The following is a 24138-nucleotide window of genomic DNA, read 5'->3' on the forward strand; positions in this document are numbered from 1 at the left end:
ATTGAATAAAATATTATTGAGTTATAGAATTATAAAAGGTAAGACGGAAGGAATCGTCTTATATGGACTCCTCGCCACTGGTACCTACGTCATAAAATTTTTAAATCGAGCGAGAGACCGTACATCATACCTTCATAGAGGCCTGAAACCGACTAAGGGAAAACATTTCAGGGTGTGCGTTTGTATTATTTTCATCAAAGCAGACAGCAGTGGGGGCGGAGTCAAAATTTAAATCAACGCATACACACTCGATTATTCCTATTAACACTGAGCACATTTAGGTATGTTTGATTTGTTTTTATAATAAAAATAAGTCGCATCGCAACCTGATTGGATCAATTGAATAGCATTGAGTTGTGTTTTTCGGTTGCTTTAGTGGTAGTAAATAAAATGCATTTCTCCAAAACAAAAGTGTTGGGGCTAGGTATATTTTCCAAGAGATGTCTAGGCTTCTCCTAGGCTAGGACATGGGAGAAATTTTATAACAATAGTTGTTTGTTGTTGTAAGACATGTTTGAAAAAGATAGGTAGATGTTTATACGTTGAATCAAATTAATTTTTGAAATTGAGGTAGGTACCTTATGGTAAAATAGGAACGGAAAAGCTGTATATATTATAATATAGGGAAATTAAATAGTGAGTTAGGTACATTTGTAAACTTTGTTTTTGCTGTTGAGTTTTACTTAACGTCTTCCGTACCTTAGGTAGGTACTTGTTTTAAGGGCTTTTAAAGATGAAAGGGTAAGAATACTTGAATATTGGAAATGTAGCTTCTTAAAAAGCATTCATTTCTGGAAAATATACCTATATAAAGCTATATATATATATTGCAACTGTTGCAACCGATTTAAATTTCAAACCGTGGAGCAACAAATTGTAGATTAGGATAATAAATATCTTTAAATTCCTGCGTAGTACTTAAATTTTCAAATTTTCGTTGTGGCGTACCCAGCTTGACGTCATCTAAAAATTAGTTTATTGAGTATTTTGATTTTTTGCGTTGTTGATGTCATCGAAAAATTAGTTTTCCTCCTGTAAGATGGGATTGAGTAGTGATAGAAAATTTAAAAATAGCTTTTTGCAGAGCAACAAATTCTGTCAAAAATTTGGCGTTTTTAGTTTTTTGAAAAAGCTTATAGATAAAAAGTCTCCACCAAATTGCATATGTTGCAGTCGATTTGAAGGCCAAATCGTGGAGCAACAAATTCAAGATTGGGCTAACAAATTAGCAACAAAATAGCCCCAAATTCCGGCATACTTAGATTTTCAAACTTGTGTTGTAGCGTACCCAGCTCGACGTCAAGCGTACCCACAATATTTAAGTAACAAATTCGAGATTGGGGTAACAAATTAGCAACAAATTACTGCGTACTTATTTTTTTTAAATTTTGAGTATTACGTGTTTTTGCGTTTTTTCGTTTCATCCACATTTATGTTCCACAAATGCATTCAAGCTCCACAAGGCATTTTGGACATGAAGGGATTGGAATAAAAACTTGATATGGACCTTTTTGAAAAGGTTTTAAGGACCTCTTTCTATTGGTACCACTTTTTTGACTGTGTGATAATTTTTGGGCGATTAAGCTTTTTTGCGTTATCTGTTAATGTGTATTTGAAGGGGAAAACGTGGAGCAACAAATTCGAGATAAGGGTAACAAATTAGCAAAAAAATAGCAACAAATTCCTGCATACTTACATTTTTGAAATTTTGAATTTTAATTTGTGGCGTACCCAGCTTGACGCCACAGATTAAAGGGGTAAGGGCAGGGCAACAAATTCGAGATTGGGGTAACAAATTAGCAACAAATTAGATACAAATTCCTGCATACTCAGATTTTTTATTTTCGGTTGTGGCGTACCCAGCTTGACGGACCTAAAATACATCTGCTAGAGACAAACCCAGAAACACAGTAAATACCGATTTAACTGCTGAAAACAATACTAAGAATGAACCGCCTAAAAAAGCTGTTCAAAGTAAGTAAGTATTCTCAGGTTGTAAAAAATGTGCGGAAGAATGAAGAGACTTCCATAAAAGAAATGCTACAACTCATTCTTCAAAGAATTGATAAACATAATTTGAATATCAAACAGTTAAGCGAAAAAGTCGCTCTTAAAAAACAATGATGGACAGAACACTTAAAATCGATACATGGAATGCAAACGGTCTTTTACAACACTTATCCGAATTAAAAAACTTTTTAGATCTAGAACATATAGATATTTGCCTGGTGTCCGAAACTCATTTCTCCAATGGGCAAAGTCTAGATAATGTAACTATTCATGTTACCACGCTCCACATCCAGCTGACAAGGCAAGAGGTGGATCGGCGATTCTTATAAAAGAAAGCTTAAAACATTATGAAGAAACCAAGCTAATTAATGAAAATATGCAAGTAACAACTATTAGTATTGGTATGAAAAAGAAAGAGTTCAAGATAGCAGCTATATACTGCCCACCAAGGCGCTCCCCGACAGAAGATCACAATACAAATCTATTTAATCTTCTTGGCATTACTTTTTTATTGTGGAGATTTCAATGCAAAACACACCCATTGGGGTTCAAGACTTATATCAACAAAAGGCAAAAGACTATTCCAAGCAGGCCGTAAATACAATTGCGAATTCAATTCCTCTAGATCGCCAACTTACTGGCATTCTGATACTTACAAAATACCTGATCTTATTGACTTTTTCGTAACTAAAGGAATCAAGCGAAATCACATTAGTGTCGAAGGTAAGTATGACCTGTCATCAGATCATACTCCAATGATTCTATCACTAAGTGAATCGGAAGTAATAGAAAAAAGTAATCAAAAGCTTGTAAATCAGAAAACAAACTGGAGTGATTTTAGAGAAAGGCTTTTAAGTTTTATAAATCTAAGATCTCCCATGGATACAATCGAGCAAATTGACCATGAAGTGGAACAATTTATTGCTGATGTGCAACAGGCCGCTGAAGAAAGTACTCCAACATTTTCTAAAAGAAGACAAAATGAAATAAAATATCCTTTAGAGATCAGAGAGTTGATATTAGAGAAAAGAAGAGCTCGAAGAAAATGGCAAAATACTAGATTTCCAGATGATAAAACAACGTTTAACCGTCTAAACAACAATCTTAAAAAACAAATTTATAAATTCAAAAATGTTTCACTCAGTACATTCCTAAAGAATTTAACGACTGATGCTTCAACCGATTTTTCGCTATGGAAAGCAGCAAAGCGCCTGAAAAGACCGCAGTTACAAAACTCGCCCTTGAAATCTCAAGATGGGAAATGGATCGGTAACCCAAAAGAAAAAGCTAACCTTTTCGCAGAGCATCTTGCGAATGTTTTTAAGCCATACCCTTAAGCTTACAGTTTTTTGATAAGATACCAAGATAAGACTTAAAGAAATAAAAAGTATGTGTTTGCATCAACTATCAAATAAAAAATCACCAGGTTACGATCTAATTACTGCTCAGGTTATGAAAGAAATTCCATTGAAAGCCTTCATAAAACTCCAATATATAATAAATGCATGCCTTAAGCAACGGTATGGTCCACACCATTGGAAAAATGCTGAGGTTATTGTCATACCCAAGCAAGGTAAGCTACCTACAGAAGTGACTTCTTACAGACCAATATCGCTTATACCAATTATGGCAAAAGTTTTAGAAAAACTGCTTCTGCAAAATTATAAAAGAAAGAAGGTTAATCCCAAATCATCAGTTTGGCTTTAGAAACAAACATTCCACGATAGACCAAGTTCATAGAATAACGGATGTAATAGAAAAAGCATTAGAAGAAAAACAAGTATGTTCGGCTATTTTCTTAGATGTTGCTCAAGCCTTTGACAAGGTTTGGCATGAGGGACTTGAGTACAAACTGCAAAGGGATCTTCCCAGACAGTACTATAAAATATTAAAATCGTACATCTCAGACCGATTGTTTAGAGTAAGGTACGATCAAGAATATTCGGAATTGAAGAAAAAAGAAGCCGGTGTACCACAAGCAAGTGTCCTAGGTCCTACCATGTATTTACTATACACAAGGGATATCCCAGTTGGTAATCTACTTTTACAGATGATACCGCAATTTTGGTACCTGACAAATGTGACTCTAAGCAAAGATTATAGAATACAAAAATGTCGCATCCCATACAAATTATCGGAACCCCAAATTTTTCGGGTGGTACGTGATATGGCGTACCACAACATGTTGCTAGTAGGAAAATGTTGCGAGAGCGAGGGAATTCCTTTAAAAAAATTGGAATCTCTTAAAAAAAAATTACTGTGGCCTTCTTCTCTCTTTTTTCTTTTTTGTTCTCGTGTCCTTGTGTGTTGTGTTATGAAGCGCACTATCGGTGCGACAAGGGTGATGGTATTTGTTTTCTTTTTTATTTTCTACTATTGAAGTATCGTGCTGTAAAGGATATTCTTTATTTTGTATAAATTTTTTTGATATTTTGTTACCTTGCGTTGCTGATTATTTTAAGTAGCTAAGAATTTTTTAAGCCGAGGGTGGTTTTCTGTTTTTATTTTTGTTTTCTTTTTTTGTATGATCGTGCACACACATTATTATGTGGATGTTTTTTTTCGTTTCGTTTGCGACGGCAAATAATGTCCATGGAATTGAAAGTTGACTTTATTTTTGGTTGAAATTTATTTTCATGGTTTGTTGTGAGTTTGGCTTCAAGTTTTTTCTTTGGTAATGCAGGTGAGGCATTGAAGGAGTTATTTAGTGTGGCTGATAAAGGAAGGTAAAGTATTGAAGGATTTATTTTGCGTGGATGGTGAGGTTAATTATAATTGTTTATTATAAAAAAAGGATATAGGAAATATAAAATCTTTTTTTCAATTTTTACTTGATTTTTGGAAATTAAAAATAATAGCAAATTTTACAATTTGGAGATTATTTTAAAAATTAATAACTCCGGTTCTATTTGAGCTAGAAACTTTATAGGTACATATTTTCTATTTCAAAGGTTAAAAAAACTAAATCTTCAATAAAAAAATGAAAAGTGATTTTGTACGATTTAACAATATGTATGTATAAATCTTTGAATCAATATTTAAAGATTGCCCCACACTTATATCATTTTTTGTATCGCATTGTGGGTCTTTAAAAATTGTTGGCTTTAAAAAGTTGTAACTTATCTTATCGGCGTCATACACTTACATATGATTGAGGCATATAATTAAAGCTCAAATAATAATTTTTTTAGTATAGGTTGTTATATAAAAAAATGAACAATAGGTTGATATTTTTTTTTTTATAAAAACTGATAGCATTAAAAGATTCTAGCTCTTTTCGTTGATATCGTACGGAAGAAGTTAATATTCTTAGCTGAAATAATGACCTTTCAGATGGTATCAAATTTGTAGTAGATTGTTATGTGATTTTAATAATAATTTTTATACTTTTTTTTTAACGAACAGACTTAAATGTAGTTTAATTCTTGAGAAAAAATAGTACACTTTGGGATGTTACATTTTTTGTAAAATTTTCATAAAAAATATTTGACAAAATTATAACGAAAAGTTTTCTGAGCGTTTCAACCGTTTTGTATTTTTCAATTTTTAATTTGATATGACTGAAAATTGAAATTTACTGATAAGATAACGTTTTTACTAAATGGTTTATTTTTATTCTTTGAGAATTTAAAGAGATTGAACATGTAAAAGAGAAAGTTAATCATTCAACATAATGGTCACAAAAACTTAATACTGCTAAAATTGGATAATACAGGGTTTTCCAATAAGAGGTGTTATTTTGAATAGCCCGCTATTTCGGTAGCTGTCGCTTTTGAAGCTGTCATTTTGACAAGTAGAAACTACGCCATTAATAAAAATGGAACGATACACGCTTCAACAACGCATTGAAATTATTAAAATTCACTTATGAAAATGATCCGGGATTTCATCGAAAAATCATCTTGACTGATGAGGCCCATTTCGACCTCGGAGGCTACGTCAATAAGCAAAACTGTCGCATCTGGGTCTCGGAAAACCCAAGAGTTATTGTTAAAAAGCCTCTCCATCCTCAACGCGTGACTGTTTGGTGCGGTTTATGGTCCGGCGCACATAGAGGTATTTGCGTGTTTACGCGGTCAAAAGTCAAAATATTAAAGTAAACAAATAGCCGTTACTATTGAGTTACACAAGTAGGAGACACTCCAACAAACAATAGGCTGAAACCCTACTCTTCTCCAATTGCTAGAAATAAAAAAAAAATATCTGAACTTCATCAGTGAATTTTCGTGGCACGTGACTGATTTGTGTGGCTTTGAGAAATTGTTAGCTTTTTATTTAAATTTAAGTGATTAATTTTTTTCTGGTGAAAATAGTAATGGATTCTAAAAAAACAGGTATGTGACTATTCAAAAAAAAATTATTTTATAAAATGTGTTTTATTTTAATATTTTTTTTTTTAAGGATTTTGTGAATGATAAGATATTTGGTTACGGATCCTGTTAGATCCCGCAATGTTTGTTATTTATATGAAAACTAAGAGCCCTTAAGTAACAAATTCTTGAAAATTTAGCGGCGAAATAGCGCAGTTTCGCGAATTTTCAACACATAGAAAATTTTAATATATTTGCATAATTAGTATTAAAAAAATTATAATCTCAATTTTTTCTCTCGTTATCAAATAATTTTGTATATTTGGCATTTAAAAATATTTTTTTCAAAAAAAAACTGTATTTTGTAAAAAAAAATTTTTTCCTAAAAATTTGTTTTTTGTAGAAAAAACAACTGATTTTTGTAATTTGCGTGTTATAAAATAAAAAAAAATGAAAAAATAATTTTGGCCGCTTAGATTGTTGAAATACCTCTATGTGCGGCGGGGTCATTGGACCTTACTTTTTCGAAAATGAGACTGGAGCAACAGTTACGGTCAATGGATTGCGCTATCGAGAGATGATTAATGATTTTTTATGAAAGGAATTGGATGGTATTGATCTGGACAACGTTTACTTTCAACAAGACGGCGCTACGTGCCACACAAGCAATGAAACCATCGATCTTTTGCGGGAAAAGTTTCCGGACCGTGTTATCTCTCGAAAGGGTGATCACAATTGGCCACCGAGATCTTGTGATTTAACACCATGCGACTTCTTCCTTTGGGGCCACGTGAAAGATAAGGTCTACGCCGACAGCCCAGCGTCGATTCAAGACCTCAAAGATGGAATTCGTGAGGCTATCGAGGACATAGGGTAGCCACTTTGCGATTTGGTTATGGAAAATTTCATGAAAAGGATATGGTCCTGTAAGCGTGGTCGTGGCGGCCATTTGGCTGATGTTGTGTTCCATTATTAATGACATACCTTCCTCTTTATAATGAAATAAACATCCGATCATTTATCTCAAAAAATGCCATTTTTCTTTGAATATCAAAATAACACCTCTTATTGGAAAACCCTTTATATGGATTTTAAAAATCTACTGTTGTTGGTCTCTTTGAGTCATTTTTCTTTAACACATGTTTTCAAAAATGGTGATTAGCAGTGTATTGTATTGTATTGTATTTATTTATAAAGCAATTAAAAAGTTAATAACTTTTTATTATTAAAAAGTTAAAGTGACCTCAACTCCATATGCGTTTCGCCCAGGTATGACAGTGGGCTCATCAGTTAGATGCTGTCATACCCTTACTAAGACGCAAAATTTTGGTCCATGAATACAGACACTTATAAAAATCACAACCTGAATAGACTGTGAATTTTAATATTTTAGGGGAACATGGTTACATTCTTGCACCTAAAAACAATTGCCCGTGGTCAGGGTAATAAGTAAACAAAGTGAAAAAAAATAATGAAAATTATTTTTATTTTTAAGCGGAGTGATTGAATATAATTCAATTAAAAAATTAATAACTTTTTATTATTAAAAAGTTAAAGTGACCTCAACTCCATATGAGTTTTATGAAATACAGCTTATCGAAAATCACTAAAAAATCACAAGCATCTGTGCATAAGCACTAAAACAGCTCAAAAAATAAAAACAAAACTTACCCTCGGCTGAAAAATATTCCACAAATTCTTCAACACGAAAAATATACAAATATCGAAGAAAGGAAAAAAAACTGGAATGAAGAAAATCCTTTCAAAAGAAAAGATTTTGCCAGACGCAATAAAACAAGAACAAAAATGTATATAATTATTCTCCACCACAAAAAAAAAAATAAATTCCAAGGGCGATTGCCGTGGCAAACAAAAAAAAAATACATACACAAACACACATGAAACCAATGCACCTGTGCGTTATCATCCTATAAAAAGAGAACAAAAAAATAAAAAGCAGAAGCCACCCTCGGCTAAAAAATATTCTACAAAATATTAAATAGGCCAGTCATTATATACATTTCGTCGCATCAATAAAATAATGTCGTATGTTACATTCGGCTACTTTTGGGAAAACGCAACTAAAGTTCAGATTTTTTTTTTCGAAAACTGTATACGGTGAATTTTTTTAAAAATATTATGACATATACAGAAAATATTTGTCTATTGAATTATGTTAGAATTATTTCAATATTCCAATCCAGAAACAAATAATAGTCAATTTTCTCCAATATGCCGATGTCGTATGTTACGTTTTCACAGAAACTATTTGTTAGCCAAACACATACGACAAATTAATTACACATACGACAAAAATAAGCAAAGTTTTATTCGACACTTGTTTACGACATACGACAAATAGATGTCAAATTCAATGCGAAAAACAAATAACTAACGTTAATTTATTAACTTTTTTAAAACACATTGGCTCTTGGTAATAACCCGAGTTTAGCAAAACTCGATTTTAACAAAAACATCAATGATAAAATAACATACCTACATCTAACTTCTAAACAATTGGTTTAGAAGCAGTTCACCTATAAAATGACAGAACTTTTTTAATTTGGAAGTGAGATGTACGAGTATGTTTTTTTTTTTTTTGTTAAAATCGAGGTTTCCCTAAATTCGGGTAGGTACTATGGGATGGGTTATTGACTTCACAACAAAATTCTTTCCTAAAGATAAAATCACATAAATAGAAAAAAAATAATAGGTAGATTATTTTTAAAGCAATTTTAGAATTAATGAGATCACAGTTTACTAAAATTAAGTTATGGGGACTTTTCACGAGTCGATTTTTGCGGTGCGGCGAAGCTTTTCGACCCGTGTGCGGCTAAAATCGACTCGTGAAAAGTGGGCCTTACTACTCAAATTATTACAGTTTTAAGATAGCACGATAAAAGCTTCATACAAATTTCGTAGGGCCAAGTTTTCATTGTCACTGGATTCGAATTATTGGGGGAACCTAAAGGATTGGCATCAAAGAATTCATCTTCCAATATTTCGTTACGTATCCTAAATTAATAAAATCATAAAACCACTATTGTATGCATTTTGTATGCATAAAATAGAGCATAAAGCTCCTCGGATAAACTTGGCGCAGGTCGACTCGTCCGACCTGCTCGACATCTTAATTGCAACTGAAATTACACTCGTCAGTACATTTCCTTATGGGACAAACGACAAACGTTTACTGAAATTCCAGTAAAATATTGTTGTATGTGTTGCAAAAACAGCACATACGACAATTATTTACCGAACGAAGAAAAACACAGATTTGTATGAAAAAATTGTAGTATGTGATAATTTTTGTCGTATGTGCACGTTTTCTGTGCACTTACGACAAAAAGCTACTGAAAATGTTTGTAAACCTACACATACGACAAAATGCATAGCGATTATCTCGGAAACGGATACAGATATCGAAAAACGGATTTCACAGAATGAAGGAGAAAAAATCAATTAGCAAAACTGCATTCAAATCTCAAAACCTCAATTTTGCACATACGACAATATTTTATTGAGGCGACGATTTGGAAATGCAAAATGGCCGAGAAAGCTTAATTTTGGATATGTTGTAGAGGATGCTTAAAAAAGCTTAACTTGAAGTTTTCGACCAAGATTTCCTATGAGCTTTTTCCGCCATTTTGAAAAAAAGGATAAATCTGTTTTTTTGACAATAACTCGGCTATCTGACGAGATGCGAAAATTCTACAAGAAGCTTTTCTGTAGCTTGTAACGAGTTCTACAATTCATGCATGCATATTTTTTGTGTATTATGAACCGTTATCGAGATATCGATTAAAAAAGTCAAAAATTTAGGACATGCCATTTGTTTTTTGACATACTCTATTTTTGGGTGATGAATATCGAAAAAATTATTAGAATAAAATTTGTAGACCACATTCAGACCTACAATGTCGTATTTTTATATTTTTTTTGGACAAAAATTACGACTTCCAGCCGGCCGCAAAGTCGTTTAGTCCGCCAAGCAAGCCGCCCGTTCGGTTGTAAAAAAAAAAACAATCATTCATGTTTATATTATTATATCAGTAACACATACATACAAATGTATGTATTTATTTAATAAATAATGAGAAGAAGATGATAATGATTTTTTTGTAACCCCAATTTTATTAACCCAAATCTTGTAAATACAGTATACCGGCTTTTTGTGTTGATTGTGCATTTTGTAATTTGCTTCAATCTCAATATTATTTAGTTCATCAAAATTGCAATTAGATCAGTGCCAATAATTTTTGAAAATAAAAAAATTATTAGCAGCATATGGGTTGTTGGAAAATTTCGGATAAATGGTATATGAAAGCGGAAAAATAAAGCTCATAGGAAATCTTGGTCGAAAACTTCAAGTTAAGCTTTTTTAAGCATCCTCTACAACATATCCAAAATTTAGCTTTCTCGGTCATTTTGCATTTCTAAGCCGTTTTTTCCGACATAATGACTGGCCTATAAATTCTTAAAGTCTTCATATTAAACAAAATAACCTAAAAAAAGGAAAAAACGGGAATGCAAAAAATCCTTTTACAAGAGGGAAGATCTGGGTAGACGGACTGGCAAAAAGTAAAAAAAAAATCTCCACCACAGTGATCGTCATCGGCACCGTTGCGTAAGAAGCAAAACAAAATTAAAAAAAAAAAACAGAAGAAAGAAAACGAAAGAGATTCCATTTTTTTAAGGAATTTCCTCGCTCTCGCAACATTTTGCAGCTAGCAACATGTTGATCACATACGACACTTCAAATTTTTGGTTTCGATAACTTCTATGCGATATCTTTGTATTCTATAATCTTTGCTTTGGCAGCAGTAAAACTACATAATGCTCAAACTCATTGAAACAAAATCTTCACATATAAACTTTACAAATAAAAAGGTAAACAATATTCCATTATTCATTATAATCAAGCTGTACCTTACTTTGGATGCAAAGCTAAAGTGGAAAGAGCACATCAAAAACAAAAAGAGAAGAACTAAACTTGAAATACCTATAGAAAAATGTACTGGTTACTTGGTAGCAACTCTGATTTATCAACCCAAAACAAAATAATGCTGTATAATCAAGTACTAAAGCCTGTTTGGACCTATGGTATCCAATTATGGGGCTGTACAAAGAAAACAAATACCGAAATCATCCAAAAATTCCAAAAAAAAGTCCTTCGTGGAATAGTTAATGCACCTTGGTACATAAGAAATAGCGATCTACATCGTGGCTTACAAATAGAAACGGTTACAGAAGTTGTTAAAAAATACGCTGTATCGCATAATCAGAGACTGCAAAGTCATACCAATTCTGAAATGGTGTCCGTCTTGAATAGAAGAAACCATGTTCGGAGATTAAGAAGAACCAAGCCTCATGAGCTTATGGTCTAAAAAAACATGGGAAAGTATTAAATGTTTAAACTTCCCCCAAAGTGATTTTACAAAGTTAAGAAAGAAAAATTTGAAGTCTACCTCTCAAGATTGGTCCTGATACTACTTGGAGTCGAATACTGCCAAGTGTCTTTGGAAGATATCTTCCTATCAAAAAAAAAAAAAAAAATAATAATAATAATGATATGATAATCATAACAAAATTGATATTTCAATAGTTGGACGACTTTTGCCACTGAAAAATGATAATTTGATAGCTGTTATTATACAATTTTTTTCTTCGGTGAATTTGTTATGGAAAATCTAACTGCACCTAAAAAAATCATTGATTACTTCAAGAATATATATCTGCCATTATTATTTTTTTGTTATTTAAATTTTCAATATTTTATTTATCTTTAACATTAAAGCTCTAATAATTTTATTAGGTTATAGGCTATGGCATAGTTTTCATAACATTTGTCTTGCAACCATGTTTTCGTTGGATATGCGATAGTTCCACTGGAAAATTAAAACTATTTTTAGCAGATATATATTACATGTTGAGCTTTATGGGAGCAGTCAACGTATGGCGTGGAATATGGATGATACTGGACATACACCTATATCCAGGTATACACATAACATATTCGTATATATTATTTTAATTCTCTTTTCCAAAAAGGTATTTTTTTATGTTTGTTACCTCATAACTTTGGACTAAATGAACCAATTTTAATAGTTCTTCTTGTATTGGTGCCTGCAGAGTGGTCCCATTTCCAATTCGTTCAGTTCGGGCTATAGAAACTATGAGGAAAACCATAGATAAAATCCGGTTTTGATCCATGGAAGTCGGTTTTGTTTTTTTTGTTGATAAAAATAATTATGAACAGACTAATATAAGGGTGAACAGAATGGAGGTGGAAAGTTTCGATGTCAAAAATTATAAGTATTTATAACTACAAAATATTATAATAACTAGAGATGCCGCGAACATTGATTTGGTCGAATACCGAATATTCGGCCACATTCCTCGGCCGAATACCGAATATTCAGCCGCCGAATATTCAGCCAAGGACACTCAGAAAAAAACGTTGGTAAATTCAAAAATTTTATACTTTGTTTCAAGAATAGATGTGGCTTAAAAAATTCCCAACAACATCGTATTGTAACGATGAATAACTGAACTACTTTTAAGACAAATGTCTGAACACACTACCTGCTACTGCAAAGGTAGACATCTAAAATCGAATTATATATGAGGACTGTTCGCCAAGATCGAACGGCAATAACTTCAAAAATAAATTTTTAATTCGTACTAGGGCCTACGATTTTGTTCGTGTAATTAATTACACGTGTACCCGATACACGTGTACACGTGTATCTAAAAAACATTTACATGGGTACTTTATTTACACGTGTATTTAGTAAATAGACGTGTATTTATATTTACTCGTGTAAATAGCGATTTTTTAAAAAATGCATGATAATGAATAAAAAGGTTATTGTTCAGGTTTTTGTTTACAGAAACTTTTGATTGTGAATTCGAATGTTATAGAAAAATATATGTATGAATATAGGTACGCACAAAAAAAAAATTGGCAAACAGGAAATTAGCAAAAATAATAAAGTTTTTTTTATTATTAATACGCTTTTATTAGCTTCGTTTGTAACTGACAAAGCAACTAAAAAACTAGCCATATAAATATTGGAAAACAATTTTTACCCGATTCCCATTATCGTATCGAACTGAAACTTTGTACACATATGAAGTTCGGATGTCAATGCAATATTTTAGGGTCCGGACTCAGGGGAGGGGCATTGGGGGGTAGAAACACTCCAAATCTATTTTATCCCATTCTAGCTATCGCAAAAACTTTTGCAGGTAATTTGCAAGAGAGGGGCTTTTGGATTTCATACCACCCAAATAAATTTTCATCTACTTTATTATATTATACGACTAAAAAGCTTTCTGTCTTTTTTGTGGCTGACGACGGTGTGAACGACTTCGTTTATAGAAGTCGTCGTGTCAGCATATAATGTTGCATGTCGACGATGATATTGACGACGCGACGACGACGACGACGACGACATACACGACCGTCGCGTCCGGTGACGACCTAGGAGATCGTGTTAACTTACCTTTATTTTGGGTCGGACACACGAAAAAACTATCTCTATGGGTTCTCAGGAACACAAAGAAGAGGATTGTATTTAATCTTTACCATTTTTTTGTGACAGATAAGAGAAAATTGCATACAAACAGACAAAACCATATTTGGCTTCGTATGCAGTAGAGGGTTAAGAAATGATTTTTGTGTACCTACTTTTCTTTTAACCCTCTACTGCATGAATTAATATTAGCGGACGAAAAAATTAAAAAATGATTAACATGGGTTTATTGGGTTCTCTCAAAACGGTTTTCATTAAAAAAAATTTGTTTAAATTAATTTGTTTAAAAAATTTGTTTACAGCCAAATTTGGCTTCGTATGCATTAAAGGGTAAGAAATTTTACTAATTTTATTTATTCAGATTATGTAAAGAATACAATTAAAAATATCAAAAGATAAATATTTATCATTTAAAAACAAAATAAAGTAAAATAAATACATCGCATTACAAAAGGTAAAGAATTTGCTCATTTTAAGACAATGAACCGAGAAAAGCAATTTGTTTCTGTCCGTTACATATATTTTTTCTTGTTCACATTCTTTCCACTGTCGAAGTAAGTCTTGCTCCAACATTGTCACCCACTCCCAGATCTTACAAAAACTAAAAAGTAATAAAATGATTGAAAATTGTTATAGGTGAGCCCCCTTCCCCTAAAATTTTTGTGGCTACGCCGCTGAAAATGGGGTTAACATGAGAAAAATGTCTCTTAAAGCGAAGGGGCTCCATTTCTGAAGTTAAACATAGCTTCCAAGCAAAATAACAATGTAAAGAAACAAAATTTTCCAACAAAAAATTTAACAAATTGTGTAGATTTACAACCCCTTTATGCATACGAAGCCAAATATGGCTTCCGTACTTTTTACCCTCCCAAGACCAGGCCAATAATTTTTTTACAGTAAAAATTGGTTTATAGCATACACAATTAGACAATCGATCAAAAATAAATTTTTAATTCCACTTTAATTTCCAAACAAACGCAATAATTAATACTTAAAGTATGAATATATTCTACACTTTCGATTTCAATGCACATAAAATACACCTTTATTTTGGGTCGGACACACGAAAAAACTATCTCTATGGGTTATTAGAAACACAAAGAAGAGGATTGTATTTAATCTTTACCAATTTTTTCTGACAGAGAAGAGAAAAGTGCATACAAACAGACAAAATCATATTTGGCTTCGAATGCAGTAGAAGCTTTGAATATAATACTTTTTCGGATTTTAAATCCTTAGAAATTTACAAAACTCTACAGTACAGCTCAACTTATATTATCGAACGAATCAAAATAATTTAATCCAGAATAGCGTTCGCTAAAAACATGACCACATCGCCAAATTATGGTAAAATAGTTTGTTTGAATACCAAAAAAAATTTTAAATTTTAATTTTCGTTTATGTTCTAAAACTTCAACATTTTGAAAATCATCTTAATCAAGAGATTTCAGTATCACAGAACAATTTCTTTTTTAAGTTCTGAGTTCTTGTGGGGGGGGGGGGGGGGGATCATGACCCCGTGACCCCCCCCCCCCTTGTATACGCCTATGATATTTCATAATTATTTCTTAAGCTCCTAAAGCAAAGCTATAATTTATATTGGAAAATATTTATGAACATTCTGGGAACTGTATTTTATGAAAATAAAAATATTATGCAGGTGGTCAGAAAAATGAGAAAACTTTTTTGTAAAAGTCACTTGAAAACATTTAATTTTTCATATAAAACCTTCCAAAGCAATACTATTTTATGTTAAAATCTATACAGTGAGTTTCAAATATAATCTTTTATTTGAGACCCCATTTATTGTGTTAACAATTACTGAAGTAATAAACTGATTTCTGAAATCGAATTCATAGGTAGTTTTTAAAATATGAAATATACATATGTATATCAATACGCTTTAAAGCATAATTCAATTATTTCTCAGGGAGCTTATATTTGATGTTAGTTATAGTACAATAGGCAATCATCTACAGATGGATTGCAATATTTCAATAAAATTTTGAATTTCTGATTGTATAATATTTAAAAATTATTTTTGAACCTCGTAGTAGACATCGTAAAACAATAATTTATATTGAAAAATATTTTAAATCATTCTGAGTACTTTATTTATTGAAAATAAAAATATCATGCAAGTGGTCAGAAAAATTGAGAATTTGAAATATTCCCGATCAAATATCTTGAATTTAGCTTAAAGTTGCTAATTCAATTATTTCTCAGGAAGCTTGTAGTTGACGTATATTTTTCATTGATACGTCAAACTGAGCTTATATTTGCCCTAAAAATAATGCGTTTAGTTTTTTTATTTTTGCGTAAGAAATGTAATCATTATAGTAAACAAGGTTATTTTTAGGCGCTTTCTTGCTGTTTAACCCATTTTTGCTTTACTTTGTATAAAATATTAAAAGATTTCATTTTTTGAATTTAATATGTGAAATTACCTTTTAATTGATACATCAATCTTAAAAATCAGGTCCGAAAATCCAAAATCTGAGTATGCAGGAATTTGTTGCTAATTTGGAGAACAAATTAGCAACGAATTAGCAACAAATTCCTGCATACTCAGATTTTGGATTTTCGGTTGTGGCGTACCCAGCTTGACGGACCTTTAAAAATCAAGCAAGTATCGAAGAAACTGTGACAAATCATGTACAGGTGGATTGCGGCGCAGGGACAAAAGTCCCCGGGACAAAAGTCCCCGGGACATATGTCCCGAATTTTTTTTTCGGGACTCATGTCCCACTTTACTGGGTCATAAGTCCCGAACCCAATTCGGGAATTATGTCTCACCTTACTGAGACATTAGTCCCGAAAAAAATTTTCGGGGCTTATGTCCCACGTATTTTTTTTTTTTTGGCGCAGGGACATAAGTCACCGGAACATATGTCCCATTTTTTTTTTTCGGTACTAATGTCCCACTTTACTGGGTCGTAAGTCCCGAATCCGATTCGGGAATTATGTCCCACCTTACTGAGACATTGGTCCCGAAAAAATGTCGGGACTTATGTCCCAAGTATTTTTTTTGCATAAATATATCTATATAGACTATTAGAGACTACAGCTGACGAAATAATGGAACCGATATTGTTCTCACGATTTTTTTTTTCATAGTACTAACTCCAATGTAAGGTACGGTTAGAGGCTGTTGGAAAACAAAAGCAAAGTTTGCAAATTTATTGGTAAGTCGAAATTGCATCGTGACAAAATATAAACAAATGTATAAAGCGAAAGTTTAATAATTGAAATTTGTGATAACCGATATGACCCAGTTAAGTGGACTTGTGTATCGGGGACTTAATATTAAATTTTATATTATGTGAAAGCTTATTATTTCACCTTTCACATGACGCTTCAATCCTATTTCTGTGATGCCTACAAGAAAAGCTAGAATTTTTTTTTTTTTAAAACGTCCATAGACGTAATATGTCATGTCTCTCCTTGGTTTTATCGCTATTTTTATAAGCAATGTTCATATGAAATAGTTGCATTCCTCTCCTGAAACAATTTAACCGTATTTATTATTATTATTATCATTATTATTATTATTATTATTATTATTATTATTATTATTATTATTATTATTATTATTATTATTATTATTATTATTATTATTATTATTATTATTATTATTATTATTATTATTATTATTATTATTATTATTATTATTATTATTATTATTATTATTATTATTATTATTATTATTATTATTATTATTATTATTATTATTATTATTATTATTATTATTATTATTATTATTATTATTATTATTATTATTATTATTATTATTATTATTATTATTATTATTATTATTATTATTATTATTATTATTATTATTATTATTATTATTATTATTATTATTATTATTATTATTATTATTATTATTATTATTATTATTATTATTATTATTATTATTATTATTATTATTATTATTATTATTATTATTATTATTATTATTATTATTATTATTATTATTATTATTATTATTATTATTATTATTATTATTATTATTATTATTATTATTATTATTATTATTATTATTATTATTATTATTATTATTATTATTATTATTATTATTATTATTATTATTATTATTATTATTATTATTATTATTATTATTATTATTATTATTATTATTATTATTATTATTATTATTATTATTATTATTATTATTATTATTATTATTATTATTATTATTATTATTATTATTATTATTATTATTATTATTATTATTATTATTATTATTATTATTATTATTATTATTATTATTATTATTATTATTATTATTATTATTATTATTATTATTATTATTATTATTATTATTATTATTATTATTATTATTATTATTATTATTATTATTATTATTATTATTATTATTATTATTATTATTATTATTATTATTATTATTATTATTATTATTATTATTATTATTATTATTATTATTATTATTATTATGATTATTATTATTATTATTGTTATTATTATTATTATTATTATTATTATTATTCCTCGGGGGTTTTGTAGTTTTTCCCCTAGAGGACGCGTCCACAGGTGGCGGATAGTGGAACGCTCGGTATTTCTTTGAAATGCAGGGTATGTGGGAAATAAAATACCACACGCGGACCAACAAAAACTACTATGTGAAGGAACACAGAACAACAAACCAAATATGGAGAGTGAAGTAAGGGAGAGAAATTTTACGGTGCAGGGAGTCGGATCCCCAGTACCGGCGTCTGACAGGGGTGAGCGCGCAGGCCCCGGGACGTCGATATACAGCGACTGCAATAGAAATGGAAATGAAAAGGTTAATGTAAACCCTTCCTTGGGAGTAGCACACTTGGCTCCCAACGAAAGTATCACTACAAGCAAAGGCCCCGAAGGTACCCCGGATCCTTTCAAGAGAATCCCAAAAATACCTCGTACACCCCCCCGAGGTGGAAGGCTCACAGGAAAAGAAGCAGAGCCAGTCGTTGTAACCTCTATAGCTAGTGAGACACCTGTAGAAGAAACACTAGCAGAATCGGATGAAGACAATATATCCAAAGAGGTTGAAAAGTGCATGAAAGTGTTGAAGACAATGAAACTTGCTTGCGAGAAACAGAAAAATATTAGCAAGGACATCAAAAACGGGATTGAGGTATTAGAAGAGTCTATTGACATAATGAACTGGCTCCACAAGAAAAACAAGAAAGTCTGCCCTACGACAACTAAGGATGTAAGTTCGAAAGTCAAAACAGAGGATATTGGCACACAAACAAACGAAGACGTGGACAAACAAACATGCACAACAAAGAGACCACCATCTAGCCCACTTGCAAAAACACAAGGGAAAAGAACCAGGAAGTCTCAAACTGGTGAAAGGTATCACGTGGCAACAGCGGGTGACGAACAGGCTCAAAAAGCACCCGCTTCCGATCCCAAAGATTCCGGTAGAACGGCGGATAGCAACGGAAAACAGAGCTATGCTAAAATTGCTGAATCCGCAGAAGCGATGGGAGAAAAGGCTCCGAAAAAGGCGACGGGGGCGGCAGGGACAAGCCAAAAGAGCAACATCCAAGAAAATCCCAAAGAAGGCCCAAAAGATAAGAAGAAGAAGGGGAAAAAACGCGACCGACGGAGAGCTCGACCTGAAGCTATCTTAATCAAGCCGAAGGGAACGGAGAAATTCTCCGATATTCTGAGGGAAATCCGAACCAAAGCGAATCCAGACGACACCGAAACCGTTGTCAAAAATGTTCGGCAGACAAAATCTGGACATGTGCTTCTCGAACTCGGAGCAAAAACAAAGGACAAAAAAGCTTTTGGTGAATCCCTGAAGTCCATACTAGGAGATAAGGCAACGGTCCAAAACCTCGAACCGAAAGTGGCTATAGAAATAAGGGACCTGGACGAGCTGACAACCGCAGAGGAAGTCGAGGAAGCTGTCAAAAAGAAACTCCTCGATATTACAACAGATATCCAGGTAGCGATCACAGGCAAAAACAGAAGTTCGCTGAAGATGGCCATTGTTCAAATTAGCGCAAGAGCAGCCAACGATATGCTGAAATCCCCCAAAATAAAAATTGGATGGGTCCAATGTCGAATCCGCAGACGAGTTGAAGTTAAAAGGTGCTTCAAATGCTTTGGATATGGGCATACACAATCGTCTTGTACCAGTATGGACAGAAAGGGCCAAGGACTCTGTATCAACTGTGGAGAGAAAGGACACAAAATGAAGGATTGCAAAAACTCTTCAAAATGTTGCCTCTGTGCCGACCTTGAAAACACACCATCCTTGAACCACGTGCCAGGCACAGGAAACTGCCAAGTGTTTAGGAAAGCACTTGAACAGGCGAAAAAGGCGTCCTCAAAATGACCAAAATCCTTCAAGCGAATGTCCACAGGAGTCTAACCGCAGATAGCCTCCTGACAAAACTTGTTATGGAATTGCGAGCTGACATTGTCATCGTAAGCGAGCAATACCGTGATAAGGATGGACCAAACTGGATCCCGGATCTGCTCAGAACTGCTGCTGTTTGGATCCCTGACACAAGGAAATTCCTCATTGAGAGAAAAGGGGCAGAAAGAGGCTTCGCATGGGTTAAAAGTGGAAGGCTGACAGTAGTTAGCATATACCTCACTCCTAATGAAAGAATCGAAGAGTTCCGTCAAAAACTGGAAGATCTAGAAGATTTTCTAAATCAAACCGAGGGAGACATTCTAGTGGCTGGAGACTTCAACGCCAGAGGTCAGGAGTGGGGTATGCCAACTACAGACTCTCGAGGAAGGCAAATACTCGAGATGGCCGCAAGACGTGGGCTATACGTAGCTAACGTAGGAAATACCCCCACCTTCAGGAGACCAGGACACAGAGGCACTATTCCAGATGTTACCTTTGCGACGGGCACCGCATTCGCAAAAATTAAGAACTGGAGAGTAATCGAGGACTATACAGGTAGCGACCACCAGTATATCGTTTTCGACCTGGAGGAAAACCAACGAGCCCTAAACCTACGTCACCAACCACGGGCTCCAAGGTGGAACTTAAACAGGCTTAACGCGGATGTTTTAAAGGGAGTGATCGAGGAAGGGGCAGATGCTGTGCTGCGAGTAGAAGGACCTGCTGAAACCAAGGCTGAAGCCACGATGCAACTTATTCGGCTCGCCTGCGATTCCTCAATGCCCCGGACAAGAGGTGCCAACAGAAATAGAGATCCAGTGTACTGGTGGACAGAGGAGATAGCTGCGTTACGCCGAAGATGTTTACAACTTCGACGAATAGTTACCAGGGGGAGAAGGAGAAGAAACGCTGAACCTATGGAGGACGCCATAGCGGAGTTCAGAACCAAGAGATCCGAGCTCAAGAGGGCCATCAATTCGAGCAAGAGAGAGAAATGGGAGGATCTCCGCCGTGATGTCAATAGCGACCCCTGGGGACTAGGCTACAAGATCGTCACGCGTAAACTAGGAGCTCAGATGGCACCCCCAGTCCTAAGCGAAGAAAAAATGGAGCACATTGTCGAAACTCTATTCCCAACTCATCCTATCAGGACAACTGACAACACACCGGTCCAAAGACAGGATATCCCTCTCTTCAGTGAGGAGGAGTTGAGCATAGCTGTGCAGTCCCTGCAAAACCGAAGAGCTCCGGGCCCCGATGGAATCCCCACAGAAGTCCTGAAAGCGACCGCCAAAGCATGTCCCCAATTACTGTTGAACATGTTTAACAGCTTCCTAATAGAAGGCGTCTTCCCTAAGAGCTGGAAGAAACAACGACTCGTGCTCATCAGCAAAGGCAAAGGAGACCCGGATTCCCCATCGGCATACAGACCTCTGTGCATGCTAGACACTGCGGGGAAACTCCTGGAAAAGCTTTTGAAACCGCGGCTCTCAGCAGCAGTACAAGCGTCGGGCGATCTATCAGAGAGACAGTACGGTTTCCGGAGAGGCCGCTCTACTATCGGAGCAATACAAGAAGTAGTGCACGCAGTCCAAATTGCCCAACAAAGAAACCACTACTCGAAGGAGATCGTCTTGCTGGCAACGCTGGATGTTCGAAACGCCTTTAACTCGGCCAGGTGGAGCGATATTTTACATGCGCTCGAATGGAGATTCCACGTTCCTGCCTATCTGCTACGGATGGTGAAGAACTATCTCAGGGATCGAGAGCTGATCTACGAGACCGCAGAAGGCCAGCGAAGGAAGGAAGTTACATCTGGGGCAGCGCAGGGGTCAATCTTAGGACCAGACCTGTGGAACATCTCCTATGATGATATCCTTCGCATGGAGATGCCTGACGATGCCTTCCTGGTTGGCTATGCTGACGACATCGCCGCGGTGATTACGGCACGAAACACCGATAGCGCGCAAAGAAAGCTGAACCAGGTCATGCGACGGACAAATTCATGGATGGAAGAGCATGGACTCAGCCTAGCCACGGAAAAAACAGAGATAGTTCTTCTGACGAGGAAGAGGATTCCTACACAAATCGACTTCCAAATCGGGGCCGAAGTGATAAGAAGCAGCGCGACAGTGAAGTACTTGGGATTGAGGCTCGACACAAAGCTAACCTACTGGCAACAAATAAAGGCAGCATCGGAAAGAGCATCAAAAACTACCACATCACTGAGCAGACTGATGGCGAACGTTGGGGGACCAACGGCCAGTAAGCGGAAGCTACTGATGGCGACAACGCATTCCATCCTTCTGTATGGCAGCGAAATATGGGCGGACGCACTTAAGCAAGAGAAGTACCGAAAGCAGATGGCAGCAGTACAAAGATGCGGAGCTCTACGCGTGGCAAGCTCTTATCGAACGGTGTCGGAACCAGCTGTCCTTGTAATCGCTGGAGTGACCCCTATCGATCTCCTAGCGACAGAAAGGAAGTATGTCTACGACAAAAAGGCGGAAATGGGGTTGGAAGCGGCAGCAGAAGAGGCTAAGCAGCTGACCATACAGAAGTGGCAAGAACGTTGGTGCGCAGAAAGCAGAGGACGATGGACGGCGAGGCTGATTAGAAATGTGGCTGAGTGGAAAGACCGGAAACACGGTGAAGTTAATTATTACGTCACCCAATTACTCACCGGACACGGTTACTTCAACGCATTTCTCCACAAGATCGGCAAAACGAGTAGTCCAGCATGCCAGTACGGGGACTCCCAAGAAGACGATGCACAACATACCTTCTTCGTCTGCAGCAGATGGGCAGCACAAAGAGAAGAACTGGAGACAAACATTGGCACCATCACTCCAGAGAACATAGTCGAGAAGATGCTTACTAGCCAACACAACTGGAACGCGATTAGTGCATACACAAATCAGCTCCTCAGAAATAAGAAAAGAGAAGAAGAACAGTTCCGCGTTCCAAACCTTTCCTAACCTATTAACCAACTAACCTAACCAAATTTAACCAAACCACTTTCAACTAACGTAACCTAACTTCACCTAGTCAAAGACTAATATTAAACTAACGAAACCCAACTAATTACACCTAATCCTTACTTAACCTCCCTAACGTAACCTCCCTAACCTTACCCTTCCTAACCTAGGAACGAAGAAAGCAGAGGAAGAAAAGATCTCGCCACAAGACGTGAGCCCAGAATGGGCCGTACAACAGCACCCCTTCTTGAAGAAGTGCAATCCCGTGGTCCCGAGGGGGGGTTCTTCGTGACACTTTTGGAGGTTTAGTCGGTATGCCATTATAAGGTTTTAACATTTTTTCCTTGGTGGTGAGTCCGACACACGGGGAGGTATGGATACCTCCTTATGGTGCGTAACGCATTCCTCCACAAGTAAAGTAAAAAAAAAAAAAAAAAAAAAAAAAAAAAAAAAAAAAAATTATTATTATTATTATTATTATTATTATTATTATTATTATTATTATTATTATTATTATTATTATTATTATTATTATTATTATTATTATTATTATTATTATTATTATTATTATTATTATTATTATTATTATTATTATTATTATTATTATTATTATTATTATTATTATTATTATTATTATTATTATTATTATTATTATTATTATTATTATTATTATTATTATTATTATTATTATTATTATTATTATTATTATTATTATTATTATTATTATTATTATTATTATTATTATTATTATTATTATTATTATTATTATTATTATTATTATTATTATTATTATTATTATTATTATTATTATTATTATTATTATTATTATTATTATTATTATTATTATTATTATTATTATTATTATTATTATTATTATTATTATTATTATTATTATTATTATTATTATTATTTTTTATTTT

At 33.8% G+C, this 24138-nt stretch overlaps 1 protein-coding gene across 4 annotated transcripts in view; it reads left to right on the plus strand.

The window, feature by feature from the left end:
- The window catches only part of LOC129905230 (uncharacterized), a 124449-nt gene extending 109111 nt beyond the window's left edge, over positions 1-15338 (plus strand). For 2 of the 4 annotated variants that reach the window (XM_055980674.1, XM_055980676.1), the window contains 2 exons: positions 12136-12319; positions 12372-15338. In XM_055980674.1, the coding sequence (XP_055836649.1) occupies positions 12136-12319; positions 12372-12490 (303 nt within the window). In that variant the 3' untranslated portion in view covers positions 12491-15338. The remainder of the gene's footprint in view (positions 1-12135; positions 12320-12371) is intronic. The other 2 variants (XM_055980673.1, XM_055980675.1) reach the window with 2 other exon arrangements.
- The last annotated feature ends 8800 nt before the right edge of the window (positions 15339-24138 follow it).

This window comes from Episyrphus balteatus, chromosome 1 (assembly GCF_945859705.1).
Source record: "Episyrphus balteatus chromosome 1, idEpiBalt1.1, whole genome shotgun sequence".
NCBI lineage: Eukaryota > Metazoa > Arthropoda > Insecta > Diptera > Syrphidae > Episyrphus > Episyrphus balteatus.